Source organism: Pelophylax lessonae (genome assembly GCF_965119305.1).
Source record: "Pelophylax lessonae genome assembly, chromosome: 12".
NCBI classification, from domain to species: domain Eukaryota; kingdom Metazoa; phylum Chordata; class Amphibia; order Anura; family Ranidae; genus Pelophylax; species Pelophylax lessonae.
Genome location: NC_138779.1, coordinates 25,604,777 through 25,632,114, shown reverse-complemented (window position 1 = coordinate 25,632,114; position 27,338 = coordinate 25,604,777). Strand labels below are relative to the sequence as shown.

The 27,338-nt window shown below is 40.1% G+C and overlaps 1 protein-coding gene across 4 annotated transcripts in view; it reads right to left on the bottom strand.

The window, feature by feature from the left end:
• Nucleotides 1-27,338, bottom strand: part of CLSTN1 (calsyntenin 1) — a 191,454-nt gene that overhangs the window by 17,337 nt on the left and 146,779 nt on the right. For 2 of the 4 annotated variants that reach the window (XM_082274509.1, XM_082274510.1), the window contains 4 exons: nucleotides 8,064-8,226; nucleotides 5,167-5,217; nucleotides 1,873-2,030; nucleotides 348-496 (listed from right to left, as the gene is read on the bottom strand). In XM_082274509.1, coding sequence (XP_082130635.1) covers nucleotides 348-496; nucleotides 1,873-2,030; nucleotides 5,167-5,217; nucleotides 8,064-8,226 — 521 coding nt within the window. The remainder of the gene's footprint in view (nucleotides 1-347; nucleotides 497-1,872; nucleotides 2,031-5,166; nucleotides 5,218-8,063; nucleotides 8,227-27,338) is intronic. The other 2 variants (XM_082274511.1, XM_082274512.1) reach the window with 1 other exon arrangement.

Below are 27,338 nucleotides of genomic sequence, written 5' to 3'. Positions count from 1 at the left end.
AGCTGGGGTGAGTATGTATGTTTATTTAGATCCCACACCTTTAAATACTTTTCAAGCAATTTGTTCTTGAAAATACCAAAATAGAATTATCTTTCAGTTCAATGCCATGGCTCCCTGTGGGTAAATTAAGCCCTGTGCAGTACTAAACTGACCACAGATCACCAAAAATGGGATAAGAAGCATGTTACAAAGATTTAATTAGCAGGTATACAACTTGCTTGGTTTTTTATTTTTTTGTCTATGATAAAATACAATTCTGTATGCACCAAATTTATGTTTAACCCAACCTCCTGAAGGACTGCATGTCTCTATTATGAGGTATAAATATATCAGGAAATCACACGTACTTCACCGTGGTTGTAATCTTCAGCCGCCTGATGCCAGGTGTGGGGAACTGGCGGGAGTTCAGATAGGAGATGTGCTGCATGGCCTGGTCAAAGCGGTCAATGTCATCACCCTCCAGGGTCAATGTAGACTGGCTGGGACTTAAAGTGATCTGTGGAATAAGAATAAACATTCACCAAAAGTTACAAAAGGCTTAAGAATTTCAAATTCTGCTCCTCTCTAATCCATCCTAGCAAGACTGAATATAGAAGCATGAACATTCCCTTTATTTAAAGGGAACCTATGCTTTGCCCACAGGAGTCAAACAAGGTCACTTCAGTTCTGCCCTCCTCCCCAGAACCACATAGGCACCTTTCCTTCACTCCATTCTAGGCATTTATAACATGTCTTCAATTTAAACAGTGATTTTATATATTGTACAACCACTTCGGTCTTTCGTTGCCGATACCGATATTTTGGCCAATGCATATTGGTATCGGCCGATATTGGCCGATATTTTTGTACATTTTAAAAAAAAAAATGTGTCTCAATTTTTCTTTTTGACAGGTACTTTTGTGGAGGGATCTGGACTCCTCTGCACTTAAAAGCATTAAAAACGACAAGTTTGGCTGTTTTTTGAACGCAGTCTTTTTTTAATCTTGCGCCAGACAGTACCCGGAAGTGATGTCACTCATGACATCACTTCCTGGTTTTTGCATGGAGACCCGATCAGAGCTGAATGCAGGTCTTTGGCGGCCAGGCAGACTGGTTGCCCGGGTCTTGGAGGGCAGCGGGGGAATGGGGGGGGGGGGGAGGTTACAACATCCCTTCCTGCTCCTTGTAATGACAGCCGAGCGGCTTCTCAGCAGCATAACAGTACTGTACATAGCCTATGAAGTGAGCAGAGCTGGTAGGAGCCCAATAGTTTCCCCCACAACAAACTGCCTTCAGAAAACTACAGGAGGGGGTGGCGGAGACCAGACCAGTCACCCTGCACAAGGATAGAGAGCAGCAGTGAGTGGTCTTTATTACAGGAAGTTTCTGCACAGAGGTCAACATTCACTCTGGATTACTGCACAGATCTGGAAGAAATACACAAAGCACACCAAGATTCAAGGAAGGATACACATGCCTTTTGTATCTAGACAATATTTGCTCATCGCGGATTTTTTCAGCTTTAAAGCAACACAAATGTCCAGGCACATAAACCGACGCCCAAATGGGGGCATTTTGTCTGCGGTCCCAAACTTATAAACCAATGAGATAAGGAGACCAAAAAAATTGAGAAAGCGCTTTACCATAGCAGAGTCATAACACCAATCCTTGATGAATAAAATCCTATGTATTTATTGAACACACTATGGCATACAGATGACAGGGGACATCTTTCATGTCATTTGTATGCCTTGGATTGTTCAATAAATACATATGATTTAATTAATCAAGGATCGGTGTTATGACTCTGCTATGGTACAGCGCTCTCACATTCTTTGGTCCCCAGATTTAGAGCAGAACCATTTCACTGTTATTTGTTTTTTTTATTTTTACCTTCATGCCCTTCCCGACACCTTCTGCTGGTGGGAACTCAAGACCTTCTTTGCAGGTATACAGACAATCTATCACCTTCTTGCTCTCCAACTTGCCAGATCTGATCATTAATCCGGCGAGATTTCCATGGAAAAACTGCGCCATGTGCTGTTCGCCACCTAGAGAAAGAGAGAGGAAGAACAAAGTGAGTCTAGAAATATAGGCACAGGCCTCCTTTGTGGGCATGCTCTTCTCCTCCAGGTGAGGTTATAGCTTGACATGCAGGTTAGTAGCACCCAGCCGTTAGGGCAGCCTGGCTTTGTCCAGGGGCCCCGACAGGGGAGGGACATGCAGATGAGCTCTGGATGGGGCAGGTGAAAGTGGTGTAAATTAGGAAAGGCATGGCCTTGGTGAGTGGTGCAAATAAAATCTGATCAGCGTTTGGCATATCAGTTGTATCTACAATAGACTTCTGGAGGGGAGAAGTTCCTATAGCGGCTCCATTTACAAGGAAGAAAATTGTATTCTAGTTTTAGTAAATTTTTACTTTTAAACATGAACACGTGCACCTGGAGGACAAAAGTAAAATGAATTTATATTGTCCAAGGAGGCGTGCTCAAATGCTTTTCCATTGTCCAAGCACCTGACGGTAGCAGTCCATAACACGGGTCTAAGAAAAGCTAGCCTGTGTTCTGTATTGTACAATTAAAGCAAGCCATAGATTAATGTATTTTCTTTCCTTCCACCATGACTTGGGTACAATCAGCCTGTCCATACATAGATCAGAATCTGTCTGATCCCAGTTGAACAGGCTGAATTTCAGATCTATGTATGGCCGGCTTTAGAAGTAATATACATTGTTGCTCCTACTAGCTGGACAGTGCTCAGCAGCCCACAGCACTAAAATAATTTCTATAGCCTGACTCTTTCCTAGTACCAGCAATGGCTGGCAGATCTATAAAAGAAATGGGTCACATAGAGAGGTAGACATTTTTATTTCTGCAGGATGGAGGGCCCCCTGGAAACCCTCTTCATGTGCTTGCTTGTTCATGTAAAAGGGTTGCTTCCTCCGATAGAACTTCTGGTTTTAGAAATGGGTCATCAGTAATCATCCAGGGAAGATAAACTGGCCGAATGCCTGAGGTCACTAATGCCTCGTTTTTACTGAGCGAATCGGTTCGGGTCAGTTCGGTACGGTAAGCTATTTTGAGTTTTTCCATTATGAAAGTAGCCCGTACAACCGAGCCAAACCGCACCATTCCTGGTCCTCCTCCAGATGTAGGGCCATAGGAAATGGTACGGTACGGTTAGGGCGGAGCTACTGGCGTCACACGATACATTCCCCTGATTGGTGGACAGGAAAACGTCAATGCTCTCTCCAAACGAAAACACAACACAAACACCACGTTTGGTGTGAACCCTGCATGGCCCCCGACGGTCCGACTTGCAGTAGAAACACTCACCTGAATAGGCCGGACCATTCTAACCCTTCCAAACTGTATCGACCTGAACCGTTCCGCTCAGTGGAAACGAGGCATTATTGAGCTCTCACAGGGCAGCAGAAGGATGGGAAAAGTGCCATTTGCTAACCTGCTTTAATATATTATGGAAACTGATGTGTTTAAAGTGTATGTAAACCCCGTTTATGAAATCTGACCTGGGCACATATCTGTAGTGTTTACTTATCTCTCTCCAAAGCCCTAAGTCCTGTGTCTTTCTGCTGGCTGCTCCGTTCCTCTGTTATCAGCATGATAACTTCTGACAAGTTCTCCCACATAGGAGATAAAATCAGTTGGAAATATGTGTTGGGGAGGGAGCATAGAGATAGATTAGCAGAGAGCTTGTCTATTCACAGCATAGCTCTGTGAGTTTCTTTCTTCCTCTGCCTATGTGGAAAGGGGGGGTGCCTTTCCTCCTCCAATCAGCTTGCACACAGTGTATGCCTAGACTCCCCTCCCACTGCTGAATGAGGAAACAAAATTGCCAACACAATGTGCACTTTCTAAACAAGTGTAGAAAGCTGAAGATAGCAGATATACAAATACAACTTATATAGGGAGATTTGTTTCATCTCTGTGTATCATCTGAGGCTGGTTACTTCACTGGGTATATGTGAGGGATCACATCCACTTTAATGAACAAGGGCACATTCCCAAAGGAGCACTAAACAAACAGAATAATTTGTGGTCTAAATGTAAAAAGTTTTGATAACATTTAGGGCAGAACAGGTAACAGTTTTTGTAGAGTTTAAAAAGTGTTCGTTACCCCCAGAATTTCAAATTCCTGATATGTGCCTGCTGTACCATGTATCTGTATGAAAAATTATCCTGTTTTAATTTTTTCTTAGTTTGTGGGAAATCTCTAATGTTCCTGCAAGTCCCTATGCTTTCCACTTAAAAACTGTTCACACCAGGCAAGAGAGCACAGCATGGTCAGCTTTAGTTTGCTTTAGTTATGCTGGGAACTCATCCTGCTCTCCTCTAATGATCTGACTTGTCCTGACACTCAGCTGAAAACATAGCCGCATTAAAAGAGTTGCGAGGATTTCTACCTAGAGGAGTGAAGACCTGACAAGGACAGAAGCATCCAAATTACACCAAAATTAAAAAAAAAAAAAAAAAAGGAGGTCTCAAAGTTTAAGACTCAGCTATCTCCGTTTTGCTCGGGGATCCATCTGCTGATCCCCGCTGAGCAGGCAGATGACAGTTCCGTCTCCACTAAGTTTGCAGAGACGGAGCTGTCAGATTCCCTGCTGTTCTCTATGTTAGATCTGATGAAAATGGACCGCCTGTCTATTTTCATTCGATCCTCCAGATGGATGGAAAATAGGGTTTCCATCCGTCCGGATTTCACAGACAGGATTGGATAGCAGCGGGTGTCAGCGGCAAGGTCTCCGCTGACATCCACTGCTCCATAGGGCTGCATAGAGCATCCGATTAGGTCAGTGGGCCGGTTTGGAAAGCCCGTGTAAAAGGGGCCTTGCAAAAAAATTTTTTTAAATTTTCTATCATTGAAGATACATACCTGCCAATGTATTATATGTACGTGTTTAGAGATGCTGCAAGATAGATGATCGCTATGTTAGTGTGCGTTTAGGTCACCTCTGAGTATTATGAGATGGAGATAAAAAGAGAAACAATGTAAACCTTCAATATGCTGACTGAAAACAGAAGAGGGACAGGAGCAGAGCCCCGAATACAAGCTAAATAAAAATAGAGGAAGTGAGTGTGAAGTTCATGCGAGGAGCGGATGGCATGGGATGTGTGTGTGATATAGAAGGTATGCAGGATGGGGGGGAAGGGGGACTGCAGACACCTGCATCACTCTCAGTCATTGGCTCAGTGACATTTCCACTTCCTGAATACTCTGCAGAAAAGTAAGAGAGGGACAAACAAGGAAAGTAACCACAAGGTTAGGGACATTGGTAACAATGACAAAACAAGTTATGACAACAAGCACACAGCTATGCGAGGGAGCGAAGGTCGGCCTAAGGGCAGCTCCGCGCTACACCAAGACGAGCACACTCAAGGTACAGTGTACACTTTGGGCCAGGATGGTGACTGCCGTACACACCGCACAGCCACACAGTACCCAAGGCACAGGGGTATGAGGAAGACTCGTGTACACTGTACATTATTATAAATGGTCGGACTCAAAGAAACCACTGGCCTCAGCCTTGAGGAACTGGCTGCATAGATCAGCTTCTCTTCATTCTACAGCCTGTGCAGACTGCAAGAATCCTATTCCAGGAAGACATATTTCCAAGGTGTTGGGATGCTTATTCAAACCATTAAGAGTCCATTCAGACTAGCGCGACTTGTCAGGTGACTTGGTCGCCTGACAAGTCGCGGTCGGTCGCTCGCCATTGAGTAGTACAGGACTCGTTCTTATAGGAGCGACACAAGTCGCTCCAACTTATAAAAAAGGGTCCTGTACTACTTTGGGGCGACCTGCATTGACTTAAATTATATGAAGTCTGTGCAAGTCGCGCCGAAGTCGCCCCACATAGTCGTGTTGCGCCAGTCTGAATGGGCTGTAAATGCAGTAAGTTTTCAAATGAGCTCACTAACTTGGTGAGGCAGCTCCCGAAACAAACAGAGCTTCTCGAGAGGTACCAAAAATTGACACCAAATGTAAATATACACAAATGGGCGCCAAACCAAAAGGTGAGAGTAAAAGAAGGTTTAATAATTCAACCATAAATAATATCTGATGCGTTTTGGGGGCAATAAAACTCCCTTTCATTAGAGCACAAAAACATTAAAACTATTTTTGACAGGGATGACTTCACTCTTATTTAACCTCTTCATGCCGAGCCTCCCGGGTCTGTAAAAGGTTTAAGATCCCGGGTGATGGGGCGTGGTTTAAGATCATGTGACTGCCGTGATCCAAAAGCTCCCGATTGCATGCAGCGATTGGGAGCTTTCAGTTAGACGCCAGTCACTATGCCAGGAGCATGCAGGGTGTTCGCTCTCGGCACAGCGAGATCGCAACTCACACATATAAGTGGGCTCTTGGCGCTACGGCCCAGGCACCGAGAGGGCGCATATTTGCGTGCGGCCAGCTCCAAGGGGGTAAATATTTTTCACAAATGTAAATCTGTGTATTATGTGTAGAAATCTTGGAACCTTGTTGGCGCTGAATTTGAGAAAGCCTATTTGCAAGGCCATGATATAAATAGCTAACAGTATAAAATGGGAGTCACAGCCGACCATCCTTCTCCCTGGGATGATCACAGAGCTCATGTGATCCTGCTATATAGGATCGCATGTCTCTATGGTCATCTCAGAAGCTACGCAACCCCACAGTTAGAATCACTCCCCTAGGCTCACATTTAACCCCTCGATCACCCACAGGGTTAACCTATTCCCTGCCAATGGCATTATTACAGTAACAGTGCATATTTATAGCACTGATTACTGTAGTAATGTCACTGGTACCTCCAAAAGTGTCAAAAATGTCAGTTAGGGGTCCGATCTGTCCGCCGCAATGTCACAGTCGCAGATCGCCACCATTACTAGTGTAAAAAAAAAAAAAAATTCTAAAAATGACAAATCTTTCCCGTAGTGGCCTAAAATGTTAACATTTTGATTTTTACATTTTTTTTTTTTTTTTTTGGGAATGTCGTATAGCAGAATGTGCAAAATATTGTTTTGTTTTTTATTTCAAAATTATCACTATTTTTTTTGTTTATAGCGCAAAAAATAAAAAAATCGCACAGATGATCAAATACCACCAAAAGAAAGCTCTATTTGTGGGGGGGGGGGAAAAAGGACGTAACGCAATTGTCCGTTAAAGTAACGCAGTGCCGAATCGCAAAATGGGTTCTGGTCAAATCTTCCGGGGCTGAAGTGGTTAATAGTCTTATCCTCCAGAATCTGCTCACCTCTGGCTATAAGCTGATTGGGTGTTTACCAATTTGTCTCTTATGGAACAAAAAGTCTCCCTACAGACTGAAGATTTAGCCCCCGTTCACACTGGGGCGACGCTACTTCCCAGGGCGACCTGTGAACATAACATTGAAGTCAATGCAGGTCGCTCCGGGTCGCCCCAAAGAAGCTCTGGACCCTTTTTCTAAGTCGGAGCGAAATGTCTCGCTCCTATTAGAACGGGTCCACAGCTTCTCTGTGGAAGGCGACCTGTCAGGCGACCAGGTCGCCTGACAGGTCGCCCCAGTGTGAACGGGCACTTAGATGGTTTGGTTAATGCTACAAAGTTGTTTGAGATAAACTAATATTCTCGAGAATCCAGCCTAGCAGTCCATGCAGGATCCATGACATTAACAGATAACTGCCATTTATAAAAATTAATTAAAGGTCAGTTCATCCGGCAGGGCACTGGTGGCCTGTAACCCCTGCTGGTGTCTTGTATCTCTCGATGATTCAGATTTTGAGATCTCCAAGCAGCAATTTATAGCAACACCATCTTCCACATCTGAACAAGTCTGTCTTACTCACAGCTGGATGCCAATTATGTGTTCACTCTACAATATTATATACATTTCCTTCGAGGGAAAAAGCTGCAGAGAATATGGATCTCTGGGCACTGAAAAATCTAAAAATGGCCGTGCCCGGGAGGAAAATTGTAATCCACTGCTGCATTACCTTAGACCTTGACATAAACACATTACTTTATCTTTATCTATATGCAACTGCTCTCTGCATTCTAGCATTCTGCATTTAATACAGGTCGGCGTATTACTGAACACTTACCTTGCCAGCAGGCACCGACCACAAGCTGAGTCTCCAGATTGGTAGAATGCAGGGGGTAGTCCTCAGTCATTGTGGTGGGGTCATAGGAAACCCCGTCCACATACAGCGTGACTGCAGGGAAGTCCACGGTCAATACATAATGATGCCACTCTTTGTCACACGCCTGGAGGAACAAAACAGGACATAAGACATAACTAAAACAGTTCTAGATTGTCCACAAATAAAGAATGATCATAAAAGAAATCCTAAAATAATACTATATATCTCTTAAAAAGCATGCACATCCAGATTTCACTGTATTTCTTACATTGAAAAAGCAGCACAAACTATATTTAGGATGGGGAACCGCGGTCAAGGATTTATGATTGTTTTCTATAAACGGGATTCCCTCCTTTCTTGTCCCAGAGACCACAGAACAAGTGAAAGGAATCTCCTTAAAGGCACAATGCTATAAATCCTTATTTTCCTGCTTCTTCTGAAAACATTCTAGGGACCATACAAAACAAAAAAAAAAAAGGAAATCTCGCAAGTGGGGTCAAACACAGCAATAAAACCAGCAGAGGTTTTGATCCTTCCCCACTCTAAGAGCCGGTTCACACTGCCGCGACCTCTAAGTCGCCTCATAAGGGGCGACTTGTTAGCGTGACTTCAAGCGCAACTTCAGCGCGACTTGTATGATAGACGACTTTATACGACTTTGTATTTGGCCAATCAGAATATGATGGTTCTGGGTCATGCTCAAACACAAAAAAAAAGTTCTTAAAAATTGTCATTTTTGATAGAGAGCCAATTATTGAAAAAAAAAAAAAAAAAAAAGATTTCTTTGGATTTAGTGTCTGGGGGGTCTAAAAAGTGTACCTGTGAAGTTTCAGCTCTGTAGCATGTCCAGAACCATAAAAAAAAGATAATTTTTCTTATAATTATTAATAGAGCAGGGTAGTGGCTTCTCTCCACCTGGGCGTTTTTTTTTTTGCAGGCATTTATCGGGCATTTTTTGGGCGTCTTTGGAGGCAGGCATGACTTTTTTGGATTTGGTGTCTGGGGGGTCTAAAAAGTGTACCTGTGAAGTTTCAGCTCTGAAGCATGTCCAGAACCAGAGAAAAAAAGATAATTTTTCTTATAATTATTAATAGAGCAGGGTAGTGGCTTCTCTGCACCTGGGCGTTTTTTTTTGCAGGCATTTATCGGGCATTTTTTGGGCGTCTTTGGAGGCAGGCGTGACTTTTTTGGATTTGGTGTCTGGGGGGTCTAAAAAGTGTACCTGTGAAGTTTCAGCTCTGTAGCATGTCCAGAACCAGAGAAAAAAAGATAATTTTTCTTATAATTATTATTAGAGCAGGGTAGTGGCTTCTCTCCACCTGGGCGTTTTTTTTGCAGGCATTTATCTGGCATTTTTTGGGCGTCTTTGGAGGCAGGCATGAAAAATGCCAAGAAAAATGATAGAATGTCAAGAAAAATTAATCCCTTTAAATTGTGTCTTCTTTCTGCGTTTTTCAGCGGCCAGAAGGATTTAAATAAAACAAATCTTGATGCATCTATGCAAATATGATGCATCTATGATTTTTTTAACTAGTTGACGTAGAAGGAAAGTATACACTTTTAAACGTAGAATGGTACTTTTTTGATAAATAATGTGTTATATTTGACTTTTTAATTTAATGAATGTAAATGAATATGAATTTATACCATTTACCATTGGTCATATAAAATCTAAAATGGCAAATACATTGGAAATGGATCTAAATAAAAACAAATCAGCATCTGATGAATCTTTGAATTTTTAACTACAGTAGTTGACGTGGAAGGAAAGTATACACTTTCAAAACACAGAATTTATTTTTATTTTTTTTGATAATTTGTGTTATATTTGACTTTTTATTTTCATGAATGAAAATGAATATGAATTTATTTTTGGCCGATAGGCTGCTTTTGCACTGAGCAGTTTCTGAAACACTTTTGCATTAAAAAAAAGCGCATAAAAAGCTCAAGAAAAATGAATCCCTTTAAATTCTGTGTCTTCTTTCTGCATTTTTCAGCGGCCAGAAATGGATTTAAATAAAACAAATCCGCATATGATGCATCTATGAATTTTTAATTAGTTGACGTAGAAGGAAAGTTTACACTTTTAGGCTGCATTCACACTTGAGCGTAGCGTTTTCGCGCGTTTTTTACCGCTATTTTAACGCGATTTTCAGGTTTTTTTGGAGGCAGGCATTGACATCTATCAAAAACGCTGGTAATCAGCCCAAAAAGAAGCTCATGTACTTTTTTCAGCTACAGGCGTTTTGCAAAACGCTCAGATTTGAACAGGGGCCATTTAAATGAATGGGGTTTTACTTGTTGGGCGTTTTGGAACGTTTTTTTTTAGCGTTTTTGGAGCTGAAAAACGCTCAAAAACGCCCAGGTGTGAATGGAGCCTTAAACGTAGAATGGTACTTTTTTTTTTTATAAATAATGTGTTATATTTGACTTTTTAATTTAATGAATGTAAATGAATATGAATTTATACCATTTACCATAGGTCATATAAAATCTAAAATGGCAAATACATTGGAAATGGATCTAAATAAAAACAAATCAGCATCTGATGAATCTTTGAATCTTTAACTACAGTAGTTGACGTGGAAGGAAAGTATACACTTTCAAACATAGAATTTTATTCTTTTTGATAATTTGTGTTATTATTTGACTTATTTTCATGAATGTGAATGAATATGAATTTGTTTTTGGCAGATAGGCTGCTTTCACAATGTACAGTTTTTGATGCACTTTTGCATTAAAAAAAAAGTGCATGAAAAGCTCAAGAAAAATGAATCCCTTTAAATTCTGTAATAAAGAAAAAATTCCGCGCAAATGGATCTCCTTATATGATTGGCTGCAGCCTACCCCAAAAATATAGTAAAACTATATCAGGGTATGGAAAATATAATAGGGTAATTGGCGCTGCCAAATAATGAAAAATGTACACCTTTGTACATTTTTCATTATTTGGCAGCGCCAATTACCCTATTATATTTTCCTTTAAATTCTGTGTCTTCCTCCCGCGTTTCTTTAGCGGTCAGAAAAGGATCTAAATAAAACAAAATCAGCATCTGATGCATCTATGAATTTTTAACTACAGTAGTTGACGTGGAAGGAGAGTATACACTTTTAAACACAGAATGGTATTTATTCCTACACTGGGAAGTAACAGTAAGGAGAAGAGCCTGGTAAAATGTGCAAACACCCAGCCTGCAACAGTGCGAGTCAATCCGAGTCTCCAATCATCTCCTCTGGAAGGCAAGGTCACCTTGGCTTCAGCTCTGCGCCTCCCGAGGGGCCAGAGGATGACTTTCAGCATCCATAAAAGCTGCAATAGCAATACTAGAAGCGGCTTGTCAGGACTATCTTGGCTCTGCCTAATTTGATTCATTAGGAAGGAACTGGTGGCTGCAAGGCCTTCATCAACCTTATTAACACAAGTGCTGAATTGTGTCACATTCCCAGTATTAAAGTGACAGGACAAACACAGAGAAAAAAGCCCCAAAGCTCTGTTTAGAATTTTCTAGGAGAATTGCTATTTTTTTTTTACTGTACATTTTAAACGATGGAAAATGCACTGCAATGCAAGAAAGGTCATTCACCATTATGGGAGATCTAAGCTTTGCCTCTTCACAATATACATTCACTGGCCACTTTATTAGGTACACCTGTTCAGTTGCTTGGTAACCCAAATTACTAATCAGCCAATCACATGGAAGCAACTCAATGCATTGTGGCATCTAGATGTGGTGAAGACGACTTGCTGAAGTTCAAACAGAGCATCAGAATGTGGAAAGAAAGGAGATTTAACCTTCCTAGCGGTATTCCCGAGCGTGACTCGGGGTTAGATTTTAGAGCCAAAAGCGGTAACCCCGAGCGCTAGGAAGATCGCTGGATCCTGGTAGAGGTTTTACTTACCTTTTCTCCGGGATCCAGCGAAGTATGCGGGCGGTATGTATGTATATATATATATATATATATATATATATATATATATATATATATATATATATATATATATATATATATACACATACATATACACACACACACACACTATATATATATTACACATACACAGTGGGTACGGAAAGTATTCAGACCCCCTTAAATTTTTCACTCTTTGTTATATTGCAGCCATTTGCTAAAATCATTTAGGTTCATTCTTCTTCCTCATGAATGTACACATAGCACCCCATACTGACAGAAAAACACAGAATTGTTGACATTGTTGCAGATTTATTAAAAAAGAAAAACTGAAATATCACATGGTCCTAAGTATTCAGACCCTTGGCTCAGTATTTAGTAGAAGCCCCCTTTTGATCTAATACAGCCAGGAGTCTTTTTGGGAAGGATGCAACAAGTCTTTCACACCTGGATTTGGGGATCCTCTGCCATTCCTCCTTGCAGATCCTCTCCAGTTCTGTCAGGTTGGATGGTAAACGTTGGTGGACAGCCATTTTTAGGTCTCTCCAGAGATGCTCAATTGGGTTTAAAAAACAAAAAAAAAACAAAAAGGAGAAGCGCTCTAAGTGTAGACAGTTTAATAATACATAAGAAGCAATGTGTGTAGTAACTCACAAGACATAAGTGAAAGTCAGGCTGTGTAACATCATCAGATCTTTAAAGCATCCTCTGGGGGGAGGGAGGTGGTGATGTCCAATCCAAAGCGCCGTCCGTGGCTGAGTAGATGTTTAATGGGAGGAAATAAAGCCGGCAGCCTCCCGCCTCAGTGTACGATGAGCGGTCAGATGGAAGTGACCGACGGCTGCAAGGTTCCGTGGATGGATGGACGCTCTCCCGTCACCAGGGGTGATGAGTTCAAACAGCAAAGGAACGGCAGGCACGACGCGTTTCTGAGCATGCGCGGGGTCGATGTACCCGGCGCGCTCTTTCCTCAGGTGCTGGAGAGCCGTGGACTCTACAAGGTTTATATCTAGCTCAGTTAATTAGTGATTCACCGCAGCTGGAACAAAAGGGGAATGCCTCGGGATAAAAAGGATTTGGAACCAGAGCTGAAAGCAACCAGTTCATGGAAGGACAACAACTTTAAAATCAATTATACTTGAATGTACAGCATTAAAAACATAAACAATTAAAAGCATATGTTAAAGGTGGATTGTACTCGATTGGCTGGCCACAAATTCACATGTATGGGGCTGAAACAATAATTTCTCATAAGAATCAGATATATATCAAAAATGGATGATAGGAGATAATCAGTGATAATATTCAAAGTTAGACAAATGAGCATGAACTGATCATGACTCCTAAACATGATAATAAAGATAAAATTACAAATATATATGTACATGAAAAATCATGACTTTAATGAAATTATGAATGTTTTAGAGGTGAAATACACTCTAAACCTATGGACACTAGGTATGTGGAAGGGGAAAAGGGGGACAAAAAAATTGTGATATTAATGTATTTATGACTAATAGTCCAAGGAGACATCATGTAACATAATAAATTGTTATGACATGATGGAACATGCATCAAGCAGCACAATACACAAAAAGTATCGTAAAGGATCTATATAAATCTATAACAACCTATAAATGTAAGGTATGTAAAAAAAAAAAAAAAAAAATATAAAAAAAATATATAAATATATAAAAATATATAAAAATATATATATATATATATATATATATATATATATAAAATGTGAATACATACATCTATGAGAAAACTATCTGGTTGAAAGGGTATAAACGGCTCAAATTAAAAGATCCATGTGTGTAGATGGATAAAGGGAAAAAGAAAACTAATAAAGGCGACATATCATACAAGGGACCCAAGTCTGTATGTGATTGTTGACAAATAGATATGTCAAAATGGAAGATGTGTATATATATATATAAGGTTATCAAAAAAAGGGGGGGGGGGGAAAGAGAATAACCTATTGTGCTATTTGGGACAAAAGAGGAAGAGGAGGAAGAAAGGAACCTCAATTATAGAATAGTGTGTACATCTAGTTCCTCGTTCAATCCTCGAGGGGCGAGAACGTCTAGCGTGTATATCCAAAAGGTTTCACGCATACATAATTTGGAAAAACGTTCTCCTTCTGGCAAATCTTTCGAAATGGATTCAATGACCCAAATTTCAAGTCCCTCAGTCGATTTTCCATGGACTTCTGAGAAGTGTCGCGGGACACTATGAAGGTCACTCCCACCTTCAATGAGACGGCGGTGTTTTCCAAACCGCTGTCTTACCGGTCTGATGGTGCGACCCACATAAAGAAACTGACACGGGCATATTAAACAATAGACAACATACTCAGTAGAGCAGTTGTAGAAGTTATCCAAGACATAGGTTTTTCCATTATGTGTGAAGTCTTTTTGGCCATGTCTCACAAAGGTGCACATTTTGCATAGTTTTTTCTTGCATGCGTACATGCCTTTCAGAGGGATCATCCAGGGCAGGTGATTGGTAGCCTTGATGTTTTTCAATTTGCTTGGCGCAATCTTGTTTTTTAGAGTAGTGGCCCTCCTGTATGTCACTTTTGGTTTCTCTAAGATGACAGAATTGAGATGAGGGTCCTGTTTTAAAATGCCCCAATGTTTGGATAGAATTTTTTCCATTTTTTTGTAATGGCAATGGAACCTAGTGATAAAACGAACCGGATGTTGCTCATCTCTGGCTTTGAAGCTGGGGGGTTTCCCTGGAAGATAAGCTTCATAAGCTGAATTAACCAAGTCGTCGGGGTAGCCTTTTTCAGAAAATTTTTTCTTTAGATGTTCGCTTTGGGCTACATAATCCAAGTCCCTAGTGCAGTTCTGTCTCAATCGACAGAACTGACCTTTGGGTATATTATTTGTCCATTGAGGGTGATGGCAACTATTGTAATGAAGATAGGAGTTTCCGCTGGTGGGTTTATTGTAGTTTTTGGCATATATATGATGTGACTCATGTCCAAGTTCCAAATCTAGAAACGGCATGGAGTCTGGATGTGAAACGGAGGTGAAGGAAAGGCCTAGGGTGTTATTGTTGCAGTGGGAGACAAAATCGTCAATTTGGGAGGCGGAGCCATCCCAAATGACGATAATATCGTCTATGTACCGCCCAAAGAAAACAATGTGCTGGGCAAAAGGGTTATTCCGCCAGATGTATCTTAACTCCCAGAGACCCATGGTCAGATTTGCATAAGACGGAGCAAAATTAGCTCCCATAGCTGTCCCGTTTATCTGTAAATAAAAAGTGTCCTCAAACTGAAAATAATTATGTGTTAAACAAAATTGTGTTGCTTCCAAAATAAAAGACACTTGATCATGGTGTAAGGAGGAGTCTTGGAGAAGAAAATGTTGTATGGCTTGTAAGCCTATATTGTGGGGAATGGAGGTATATAACGAACTAACGTCCAATGATAGCCAGGTATAACTATTTTCCCATCTATACGGAATGATTTGTTCTAATAAGTGACCTGAATCACGTATATAAGATTGTAAATTTTGGGCCAAGGGTTGCAGGAAGACGTCAATGAACTGTGAGAGGCCGCTGGTCACACTGTCCATTGCTGCTACAATGGGTCTACCTGGGGGATGTAGAGGGTCTTTGTGGACCTTTGGTAAGTGATAAAAGTAAGGGGTGTTGTAATGGTCCTTTTTTAAGAAAGCTGCCTCATTTTTATTTATCACTTTATTCAGTAGCGCCGATTGTACCAATTGTTCAACCTCAATTTTGAACGCTGGTAATGGATCTTTATGGAGTCTCATGTATGTTTTGTTGTCATTTAGTAGTCGACAGGCTTCGTTGATGTAATCGGTCTTGTTTAATAAAACAATACCACCTCCTTTGTCCGCGGATCTTATAATAAGATTGGGGTTGTCAGATAAACGCTTAAGGGCCTGAGATTCACCATGATTCAGATTAGAATGGGAGTATTTGATATGTTTGGACGTGTCTGCACACATGGTTTGAAGATCAGCAAAAACCGTCCTGTAAAAAGACTCTAGATATGGGCCTTTTGAGCGAGTAGGGTAAAAAACAGATTTAGGACGTAGGTCAGTATGAACAAAGCGTGGCGACTCTGGGAGATGCTGTGTGAATAGCAACATATCCAAATCAGAATCTTCACTCTCACCGGGGTCATAAGTGCTAAAGGGACTTCCAGGGATGGCTTCCTCTATGAAAGTGGATACATTATTTTCCACATTATCCATGAGGGGGTTATTGTCCACTTGTTTGGATTTGATATTAAAGTAGCGTTTTAATGTGAGGTTCCTTATGAATTTGTTCAGGTCTCTAAATAATTGAAAAGAATTGGGAAAGGAGGTAGGAGCAAAACTTAAGCCTTTACGTAGGAGAGATAGGTCATCTGGATTTAATGGGACAGAAGACAAATTAAAAATCTTTATAGTCTCCGCTGTTTGGTGTTTATGTTTGGTAATTCGCTTACCTCCTCTACATCCTCGTCTAATAGTTTTCTTTTTTTCTTTCTGATTTTGGTCAGTAGACTCCCCTCTAAAAAAGACACAGGAGGGAGGGCTGATGCAAGGGAAACCGTCTCGAGTTCATTAACCATAACAGGGAAGGATATTTCCTTGCTACCTTCAAGTGATGTAGGGGTGGCTTTTACCTGACTGGCCATAAAAGGACTTATACCCTCTGGCTGATAGGCACCAGAAGGGATCTGGGCTGGAGAAAGGCTCATAACCTCCCCAGTGGTGACTGGGAGGTTAGAGCTGCTAGGGGGTCTGTCGTTTGTAATGTTATTGCAAATGGCGGAAGCATTCTCGGTTTTATTGATGTTTTTCTTATTGGTCTTAGTAGACCTCTGTAATTTGTTGGGTGATTTGTTGGTTGGACGACTGAAAGGGGGATTTCTCATATTCTGTGAGCCACCAGCTCTATCTCCCTTAAAAGTCTGGTTTCTAACTGTAGGTTTTGGTCCATGTCTGGAGATAGGTGGTGGGTGGCCTGCCCTACGAGGGGGGAGAGCTCTGATGGGTGGGACTGGATGAACCTCTAGAGACATCAGTGGAGGTATGTGATGGTTCTGTTTCCATAGAAAAACTTTATCATTACTATAGTCGTCTAAGTCTCTCCTGAATTTGTCTAATTTCGTGTGTATGAGTTGGTCCTCTTTTCTTTTTGTATTCCTTTTGAGGGTGTCTAACCACCCAAGGGGGATATGGATATGAAAATCCTCAATGTCCTGTATCAGGATTTGTATGTTATGTACAAGTGTGTCATATTTGATATGTCGCTGAGAGGCAAGGAGCCCTAACCACTTGGTTGTGCAGAACTCTGCAATGCCCCGCCACTCTTTTAGGTGGACAGGGTCCAAAAACGAACAGGTTTGTGTGATCCTAAGTCCCCTAGGGGAGATTTTGGCTGATAGATATTTGTTCAGAAAAAATTCATCCCACCACTGGGTGTTGGCTGAATGCATGAGTCTCTCTAATTTCTTAAACATACCACATAAAACATAACGATCAGCTCGTTTTCTGATGGGTTCCTCAGAAAACAGATCTGTGGAAAAAATGGAATATAATGTATCTAGAATATCATATTTGTGCGACTCAACATCACTGATAAGATCCATAATAGCACAACTCTGATCAAATGAGAAATGAATCAACCAAGATACTGCTGAAAAATAAATGAAACTAAAATAAAGAATAAAAAGGGTATATATGGATGCACAGCTGTTAAAAATAAAAATGAACATAAATATGAAAAAATAGATTAAATTAAATGTAAAAAACCAAAGGGTGAACAGGTGCTGCTGACATATGAATGAATGGTGACAGACCAACAGAGACAGTATCCACCTCTAAAAATATGTAAGCATACAATGATAAATGCAAAAGATGGTAAATGTATAATATGACAATACTACACTAATTGTGCAGTGTAAGATGCCATATATGCATTGTAGGTGATATCCTAAAAATAATAATAGTTTAATATATCCATCAACACATCTATATCAAGTGTTAGATACGTTAAGCAGCTCTAAGAAGACCTCTCAAGAAACAAGTAACATATGTGAAACCAGAGCGCTAAAAACCTCCAACACAGGGGATGGGTATGATGAGTCAATTAAAAAAGCAAGGAGAAGGGGGAGGGGGGGGGAGGGGGAGGGAAAAGGACAAAAGCAAAACACTAAATAAAGCTGATGGAATAAATTTACTGTATTGTATGGGATCGACGTGTAGTCAGAAAGGAGTAGTCCATAAACACTGAGCCGCTCTTCCACAGACCAAGAGGAGATTCTGTTAGAGCAAAAAAACAAAAAGGAGAAGCGCTCTAAGTGTAGACAGTTTAATAATACATAAGAAGCAATGTGTGTAGTAACTCACAAGACATAAGTGAAAGTCAGGCTGTGTAACATCATCAGATCTTTAAAGCATCCTCTGGGGGGAGGGAGGTGGTGATGTCCAATCCAAAGCGCCGTCCGTGGCTGAGTAGATGTTTAATGGGAGGAAATAAAGCCGGCAGCCTCCCGCCTCAGTGTACGATGAGCGGTCAGATGGAAGTGACCGACGGCTGCAAGGTTCCGTGGATGGATGGACGCTCTCCCGTCACCAGGGGTGATGAGTTCAAACAGCAAAGGAACGGCAGGCACGACGCGTTTCTGAGCATGCGCGGGGTCGATGTACCCGGCGCGCTCTTTCCTCAGGTGCTGGAGAGCCGTGGACTCTACAAGGTTTATATCTAGCTCAGTTAATTAGTGATTCACCGCAGCTGGAACAAAAGGGGAATGCCTCGGGATAAAAAGGATTTGGAACCAGAGCTGAAAGCAACCAGTTCATGGAAGGACAACAACTTTAAAATCAATTATACTTGAATGTACAGCATTAAAAACATAAACAATTAAAAGCATATGTTAAAGGTGGATTGTACTCGATTGGCTGGCCACAAATTCACATGTATGGGGCTGAAACAATAATTTCTCATAAGAATCAGATATATATCAAAAATGGATGATAGGAGATAATCAGTGATAATATTCAAAGTTAGACAAATGAGCATGAACTGATCATGACTCCTAAACATGATAATAAAGATAAAATTACAAATATATATGTACATGAAAAATCATGACTTTAATGAAATTATGAATGTTTTAGAGGTGAAATACACTCTAAACCTATGGACACTAGGTATGTGGAAGGGGAAAAGGGGGACAAAAAAATTGTGATATTAATGTATTTATGACTAATAGTCCAAGGAGACATCATGTAACATAATAAATTGTTATGACATGATGGAACATGCATCAAGCAGCACAATACACAAAAAGTATCGTAAAGGATCTATATAAATCTATAACAACCTATAAATGTAAGGTATGTAAAAAAAAAAAAAAAAATATAAAAAAAATATATAAATATATAAAAATATAAAAATATATAAAAATATATATATATATATATATATATATATATATATATAAAATGTGAATACATACATCTATGAGAAAACTATCTGGTTGAAAGGGTATAAACGGCTCAAATTAAAAGATCCATGTGTGTAGATGGATAAAGGGAAAAAGAAAACTAATAAAGGCGACATATCATACAAGGGACCCAAGTCTGTATGTGATTGTTGACAAATAGATATGTCAAAATGGAAGATGTGTATATATATATATAAGGTTATCAAAAAAAGGGGGGGGGGGAAAGAGAATAACCTATTGTGCTATTTGGGACAAAAGAGGAAGAGGAGGAAGAAAGGAACCTCAATTATAGAATAGTGTGTACATCTAGTTCCTCGTTCAATCCTCGAGGGGCGAGAACGTCTAGCGTGTATATCCAAAAGGTTTCACGCATACATAATTTGGAAAAACGTTCTCCTTCTGGCAAATCTTTCGAAATGGATTCAATGACCCAAATTTCAAGTCCCTCAGTCGATTTTCCATGGACTTCTGAGAAGTGTCGCGGGACACTATGAAGGTCACTCCCACCTTCAATGAGACGGCGGTGTTTTCCAAAAGGTCAGTTCTGTCGATTGAGACAGAACTGCACTAGGGACTTGGATTATGTAGCCCAAAGCGAACATCTAAAGAAAAAATTTTCTGAAAAAGGCTACCCCGACGACTTGGTTAATTCAGCTTATGAAGCTTATCTTCCAGGGAAACCCCCCAGCTTCAAAGCCAGAGATGAGCAACATCCGGTTCGTTTTATCACTAGGTTCCATTGCCATTACAAAAAAATGGAAAAAATTCTATCCAAACATTGGGGCATTTTAAAACAGGACCCTCATCTCAATTCTGTCATCTTAGAGAAACCAAAAGTGACATACAGGAGGGCCACTACTCTAAAAAACAAGATTGCGCCAAGCAAATTGAAAAACATCAAGGCTACCAATCACCTGCCCTGGATGATCCCTCTGAAAGGCATGTACGCATGCAAGAAAAAACTATGCAAAATGTGCACCTTTGTGAGACATGGCCAAAAAGACTTCACACATAATGGAAAAACCTATGTCTTGGATAACTTCTACAACTGCTCTACTGAGTATGTTGTCTATTGTTTAATATGCCCGTGTCAGTTTCTTTATGTGGGTCGCACCATCAGACCGGTAAGACAGCGGTTTGGAAAACACCGCCGTCTCATTGAAGGTGGGAGTGACCTTCATAGTGTCCCGCGACACTTCTCAGAAGTCCATGGAAAATCGACTGAGGGACTTGAAATTTGGGTCATTGAATCCATTTCGAAAGATTTGCCAGAAGGAGAACGTTTTTCCAAATTATGTATGCGTGAAACCTTTTGGATATACACGCTAGACGTTCTCGCCCCTCGAGGATTGAACGAGGAACTAGATGTACACACTATTCTATAATTGAGGTTCCTTTCTTCCTCCTCTTCCTCTTTTGTCCCAAATAGCACAATAGGTTATTCTCTTTCCCCCCCCCCCCCTTTTTTTGATAACCTTATATATATATATATACACATCTTCCATTTTGACATATCTATTTGTCAACAATCACATACAGACTTGGGTCCCTTGTATGATATGTCGCCTTTATTAGTTTTCTTTTTCCCTTTATCCATCTACACACATGGATCTTTTAATTTGAGCCGTTTATACCCTTTCAACCAGATAGTTTTCTCATAGATGTATGTATTCACATTTTATATATATATATATATATATATATATATATTTTTATATATTTTTATATTTTTATATATTTATATATTTTTTTTATATTTTTTTTTTTTTTTTACATACCTTACATTTATAGGTTGTTATAGATTTATATAGATCCTTTACGATACTTTTTGTGTATTGTGCTGCTTGATGCATGTTCCATCATGTCATAACAATTTATTATGTTACATGATGTCTCCTTGGACTATTAGTCATAAATACATTAATATCACAATTTTTTTGTCCCCCTTTTCCCCTTCCACATACCTAGTGTCCATAGGTTTAGAGTGTATTTCACCTCTAAAACATTCATAATTTCATTAAAGTCATGATTTTTCATGTACATATATATTTGTAATTTTATCTTTATTATCATGTTTAGGAGTCATGATCAGTTCATGCTCATTTGTCTAACTTTGAATATTATCACTGATTATCTCCTATCATCCATTTTTGATATATATCTGATTCTTATGAGAAATTATTGTTTCAGCCCCATACATGTGAATTTGTGGCCAGCCAATCGAGTACAATCCACCTTTAACATATGCTTTTAATTGTTTATGTTTTTAATGCTGTACATTCAAGTATAATTGATTTTAAAGTTGTTGTCCTTCCATGAACTGGTTGCTTTCAGCTCTGGTTCCAAATCCTTTTTATCCCGAGGCATTCCCCTTTTGTTCCAGCTGCGGTGAATCACTAATTAACTGAGCTAGATATAAACCTTGTAGAGTCCACGGCTCTCCAGCACCTGAGGAAAGAGCGCGCCGGGTACATCGACCCCGCGCATGCTCAGAAACGCGTCGTGCCTGCCGTTCCTTTGCTGTTTGAACTCATCACCCCTGGTGACGGGAGAGCGTCCATCCATCCACGGAACCTTGCAGCCGTCGGTCACTTCCATCTGACCGCTCATCGTACACTGAGGCGGGAGGCTGCCGGCTTTATTTCCTCCCATTAAACATCTACTCAGCCACGGACGGCGCTTTGGATTGGACATCACCACCTCCCTCCCCCCAGAGGATGCTTTAAAGATCTGATGATGTTACACAGCCTGACTTTCACTTATGTCTTGTGAGTTACTACACACATTGCTTCTTATGTATTATTAAACTGTCTACACTTAGAGCGCTTCTCCTTTTTGTTTTTTTGCTCTAACAGAATCTCCTCTTGGTCTGTGGAAGAGCGGCTCAGTGTTTATGGACTACTCCTTTCTGACTACACGTCGATCCCATACAATACAGTAAATTTATTCCATCAGCTTTATTTAGTGTTTTGCTTTTGTCCTTTTCCCTCCCCCTCCCCCCCCCTCCCCCTTCTCCTTGCTTTTTTAATTGACTCATCATACCCATCCCCTGTGTTGGAGGTTTTTAGCGCTCTGGTTTCACATATGTTACTTGTTTCTTGAGAGGTCTTCTTAGAGCTGCTTAACGTATCTAACACTTGATATAGATGTGTTGATGGATATATTAAACTATTATTATTTTTAGGATATCACCTACAATGCATATATGGCATCTTACACTGCACAATTAGTGTAGTATTGTCATATTATACATTTACCATCTTTTGCATTTATCATTGTATGCTTACATATTTTTAGAGGTGGATACTGTCTCTGTTGGTCTGTCACCATTCATTCATATGTCAGCAGCACCTGTTCACCCTTTGGTTTTTTACATTTAATTTAATCTATTTTTTCATATTTATGTTCATTTTTATTTTTAACAGCTGTGCATCCATATATACCCTTTTTATTCTTTATTTTAGTTTCATTTATTTTTCAGCAGTATCTTGGTTGATTCATTTCTCATTTGATCAGAGTTGTGCTATTATGGATCTTATCAGTGATGTTGAGTCGCACAAATATGATATTCTAGATACATTATATTCCATTTTTTCCACAGATCTGTTTTCTGAGGAACCCATCAGAAAACGAGCTGATCGTTATGTTTTATGTGGTATGTTTAAGAAATTAGAGAGACTCATGCATTCAGCCAACACCCAGTGGTGGGATGAATTTTTTCTGAACAAATATCTATCAGCCAAAATCTCCCCTAGGGGACTTAGGATCACACAAACCTGTTCGTTTTTGGACCCTGTCCACCTAAAAGAGTGGCGGGGCATTGCAGAGTTCTGCACAACCAAGTGGTTAGGGCTCCTTGCCTCTCAGCGACATATCAAATATGACACACTTGTACATAACATACAAATCCTGATACAGGACATTGAGGATTTTCATATCCATATCCCCCTTGGGTGGTTAGACACCCTCAAAAGGAATACAAAAAGAAAAGAGGACCAACTCATACACACGAAATTAGACAAATTCAGGAGAGACTTAGACGACTATAGTAATGATAAAGTTTTTCTATGGAAACAGAACCATCACATACCTCCACTGATGTCTCTAGAGGTTCATCCAGTCCCACCCATCAGAGCTCTCCCCCCTCGTAGGGCAGGCCACCCACCACCTATCTCCAGACATGGACCAAAACCTACAGTTAGAAACCAGACTTTTAAGGGAGATAGAGCTGGTGGCTCACAGAATATGAGAAATCCCCCTTTCAGTCGTCCAACCAACAAATCACCCAACAAATTACAGAGGTCTACTAAGACCAATAAGAAAAACATCAATAAAACCGAGAATGCTTCCGCCATTTGCAATAACATTACAAACGACAGACCCCCTAGCAGCTCTAACCTCCCAGTCACCACTGGGGAGGTTATGAGCCTTTCTCCAGCCCAGATCCCTTCTGGTGCCTATCAGCCAGAGGGTATAAGTCCTTTTATGGCCAGTCAGGTAAAAGCCACCCCTACATCACTTGAAGGTAGCAAGGAAATATCCTTCCCTGTTATGGTTAATGAACTCGAGACGGTTTCCCTTGCATCAGCCCTCCCTCCTGTGTCTTTTTTAGAGGGGAGTCTACTGACCAAAATCAGAAAGAAAAAAAGAAAACTATTAGACGAGGATGTAGAGGAGGTAAGCGAATTACCAAACATAAACACCAAACAGCGGAGACTATAAAGATTTTTAATTTGTCTTCTGTCCCATTAAATCCAGATGACCTATCTCTCCTACGTAAAGGCTTAAGTTTTGCTCCTACCTCCTTTCCCAATTCTTTTCAATTATTTAGAGACCTGAACAAATTCATAAGGAACCTCACATTAAAACGCTACTTTAATATCAAATCCAAACAAGTGGACAATAACCCCCTCATGGATAATGTGGAAAATAATGTATCCACTTTCATAGAGGAAGCCATCCCTGGAAGTCCCTTTAGCACTTATGACCCCGGTGAGAGTGAAGATTCTGATTTGGATATGTTGCTATTCACACAGCATCTCCCAGAGTCGCCACGCTTTGTTCATACTGACCTACGTCCTAAATCTGTTTTTTACCCTACTCGCTCAAAAGGCCCATATCTAGAGTCTTTTTACAGGACGGTTTTTGCTGATCTTCAAACCATGTGTGCAGAAACGTCCAAACATATCAAATACTCCCATTCTAATCTGAATCATGGTGAATCTCAGGCCCTTAAGCGTTTATCTGACAACCCCAATCTTATTATAAGATCCGCGGACAAAGGAGGTGGTATTGTTTTATTAAACAAGACCGATTACATCAACGAAGCCTGTCGACTACTAAATGACAACAAAACATACATGAGACTCCATAAAGATCCATTACCAGCGTTCAAAATTGAGGTTGAACAATTGGTACAATCGGCGCTACTGAATAAAGTGATAAATAAAAATGAGGCAGCTTTCTTAAAAAAGGACCATTACAACACCCCTTACTTTTATCACTTACCAAAGGTCCACAAAGACCCTCTACATCCCCCAGGTAGACCCATTGTAGCAGCAATGGACAGTGTGACCAGCGGCCTCTCACAGTTCATTGACGTCTTCCTGCAACCCTTGGCCCAAAATTTACAATCTTATATACGTGATTCAGGTCACTTATTAGAACAAATCATTCCGTATAGATGGGAAAATAGTTATACCTGGCTATCATTGGACGTTAGTTCGTTATATACCTCCATTCCCCACAATATAGGCTTACAAGCCATACAACATTTTCTTCTCCAAGACTCCTCCTTACACCATGATCAAGTGTCTTTTATTTTGGAAGCAACACAATTTTGTTTAACACATAATTATTTTCAGTTTGAGGACACTTTTTATTTACAGATAAACGGGACAGCTATGGGAGCTAATTTTGCTCCGTCTTATGCAAATCTGACCATGGGTCTCTGGGAGTTAAGATACATCTGGCGGAATAACCCTTTTGCCCAGCACATTGTTTTCTTTGGGCGGTACATAGACGATATTATCGTCATTTGGGATGGCTCCGCCTCCCAAATTGACGATTTTGTCTCCCACTGCAACAATAACACCCTAGGCCTTTCCTTCACCTCCGTTTCACATCCAGACTCCATGCCGTTTCTAGATTTGGAACTTGGACATGAGTCACATCATATATATGCCAAAAACTACAATAAACCCACCAGCGGAAACTCCTATCTTCATTACAATAGTTGCCATCACCCTCAATGGACAAATAATATACCCAAAGGTCAGTTCTGTCGATTGAGACAGAACTGCACTAGGGACTTGGATTATGTAGCCCAAAGCGAACATCTAAAGAAAAAATTTTCTGAAAAAGGCTACCCCGACGACTTGGTTAATTCAGCTTATGAAGCTTATCTTCCAGGGAAACCCCCCAGCTTCAAAGCCAGAGATGAGCAACATCCGGTTCGTTTTATCACTAGGTTCCATTGCCATTACAAAAAAATGGAAAAAATTCTATCCAAACATTGGGGCATTTTAAAACAGGACCCTCATCTCAATTCTGTCATCTTAGAGAAACCAAAAGTGACATACAGGAGGGCCACTACTCTAAAAAACAAGATTGCGCCAAGCAAATTGAAAAACATCAAGGCTACCAATCACCTGCCCTGGATGATCCCTCTGAAAGGCATGTACGCATGCAAGAAAAAACTATGCAAAATGTGCACCTTTGTGAGACATGGCCAAAAAGACTTCACACATAATGGAAAAACCTATGTCTTGGATAACTTCTACAACTGCTCTACTGAGTATGTTGTCTATTGTTTAATATGCCCGTGTCAGTTTCTTTATGTGGGTCGCACCATCAGACCGGTAAGACAGCGGTTTGGAAAACACCGCCGTCTCATTGAAGGTGGGAGTGACCTTCATAGTGTCCCGCGACACTTCTCAGAAGTCCATGGAAAATCGACTGAGGGACTTGAAATTTGGGTCATTGAATCCATTTCGAAAGATTTGCCAGAAGGAGAACGTTTTTCCAAATTATGTATGCGTGAAACCTTTTGGATATACACGCTAGACGTTCTCGCCCCTCGAGGATTGAACGAGGAACTAGATGTACACACTATTCTATAATTGAGGTTCCTTTCTTCCTCCTCTTCCTCTTTTGTCCCAAATAGCACAATAGGTTATTCTCTTTCCCCCCCCCCCCTTTTTTTGATAACCTTATATATATATATATACACATCTTCCATTTTGACATATCTATTTGTCAACAATCACATACAGACTTGGGTCCCTTGTATGATATGTCGCCTTTATTAGTTTTCTTTTTCCCTTTATCCATCTACACACATGGATCTTTTAATTTGAGCCGTTTATACCCTTTCAACCAGATAGTTTTCTCATAGATGTATGTATTCACATTTTATATATATATATATATATATATATATATATATATATATATATATATTTTTATATATTTTTATATTTTTATATATTTATATATTTTTTTTATATTTTTTTTTTTTTTTTACATACCTTACATTTATAGGTTGTTATAGATTTATATAGATCCTTTACGATACTTTTTGTGTATTGTGCTGCTTGATGCATGTTCCATCATGTCATAACAATTTATTATGTTACATGATGTCTCCTTGGACTATTAGTCATAAATACATTAATATCACAATTTTTTTGTCCCCCTTTTCCCCTTCCACATACCTAGTGTCCATAGGTTTAGAGTGTATTTCACCTCTAAAACATTCATAATTTCATTAAAGTCATGATTTTTCATGTACATATATATTTGTAATTTTATCTTTATTATCATGTTTAGGAGTCATGATC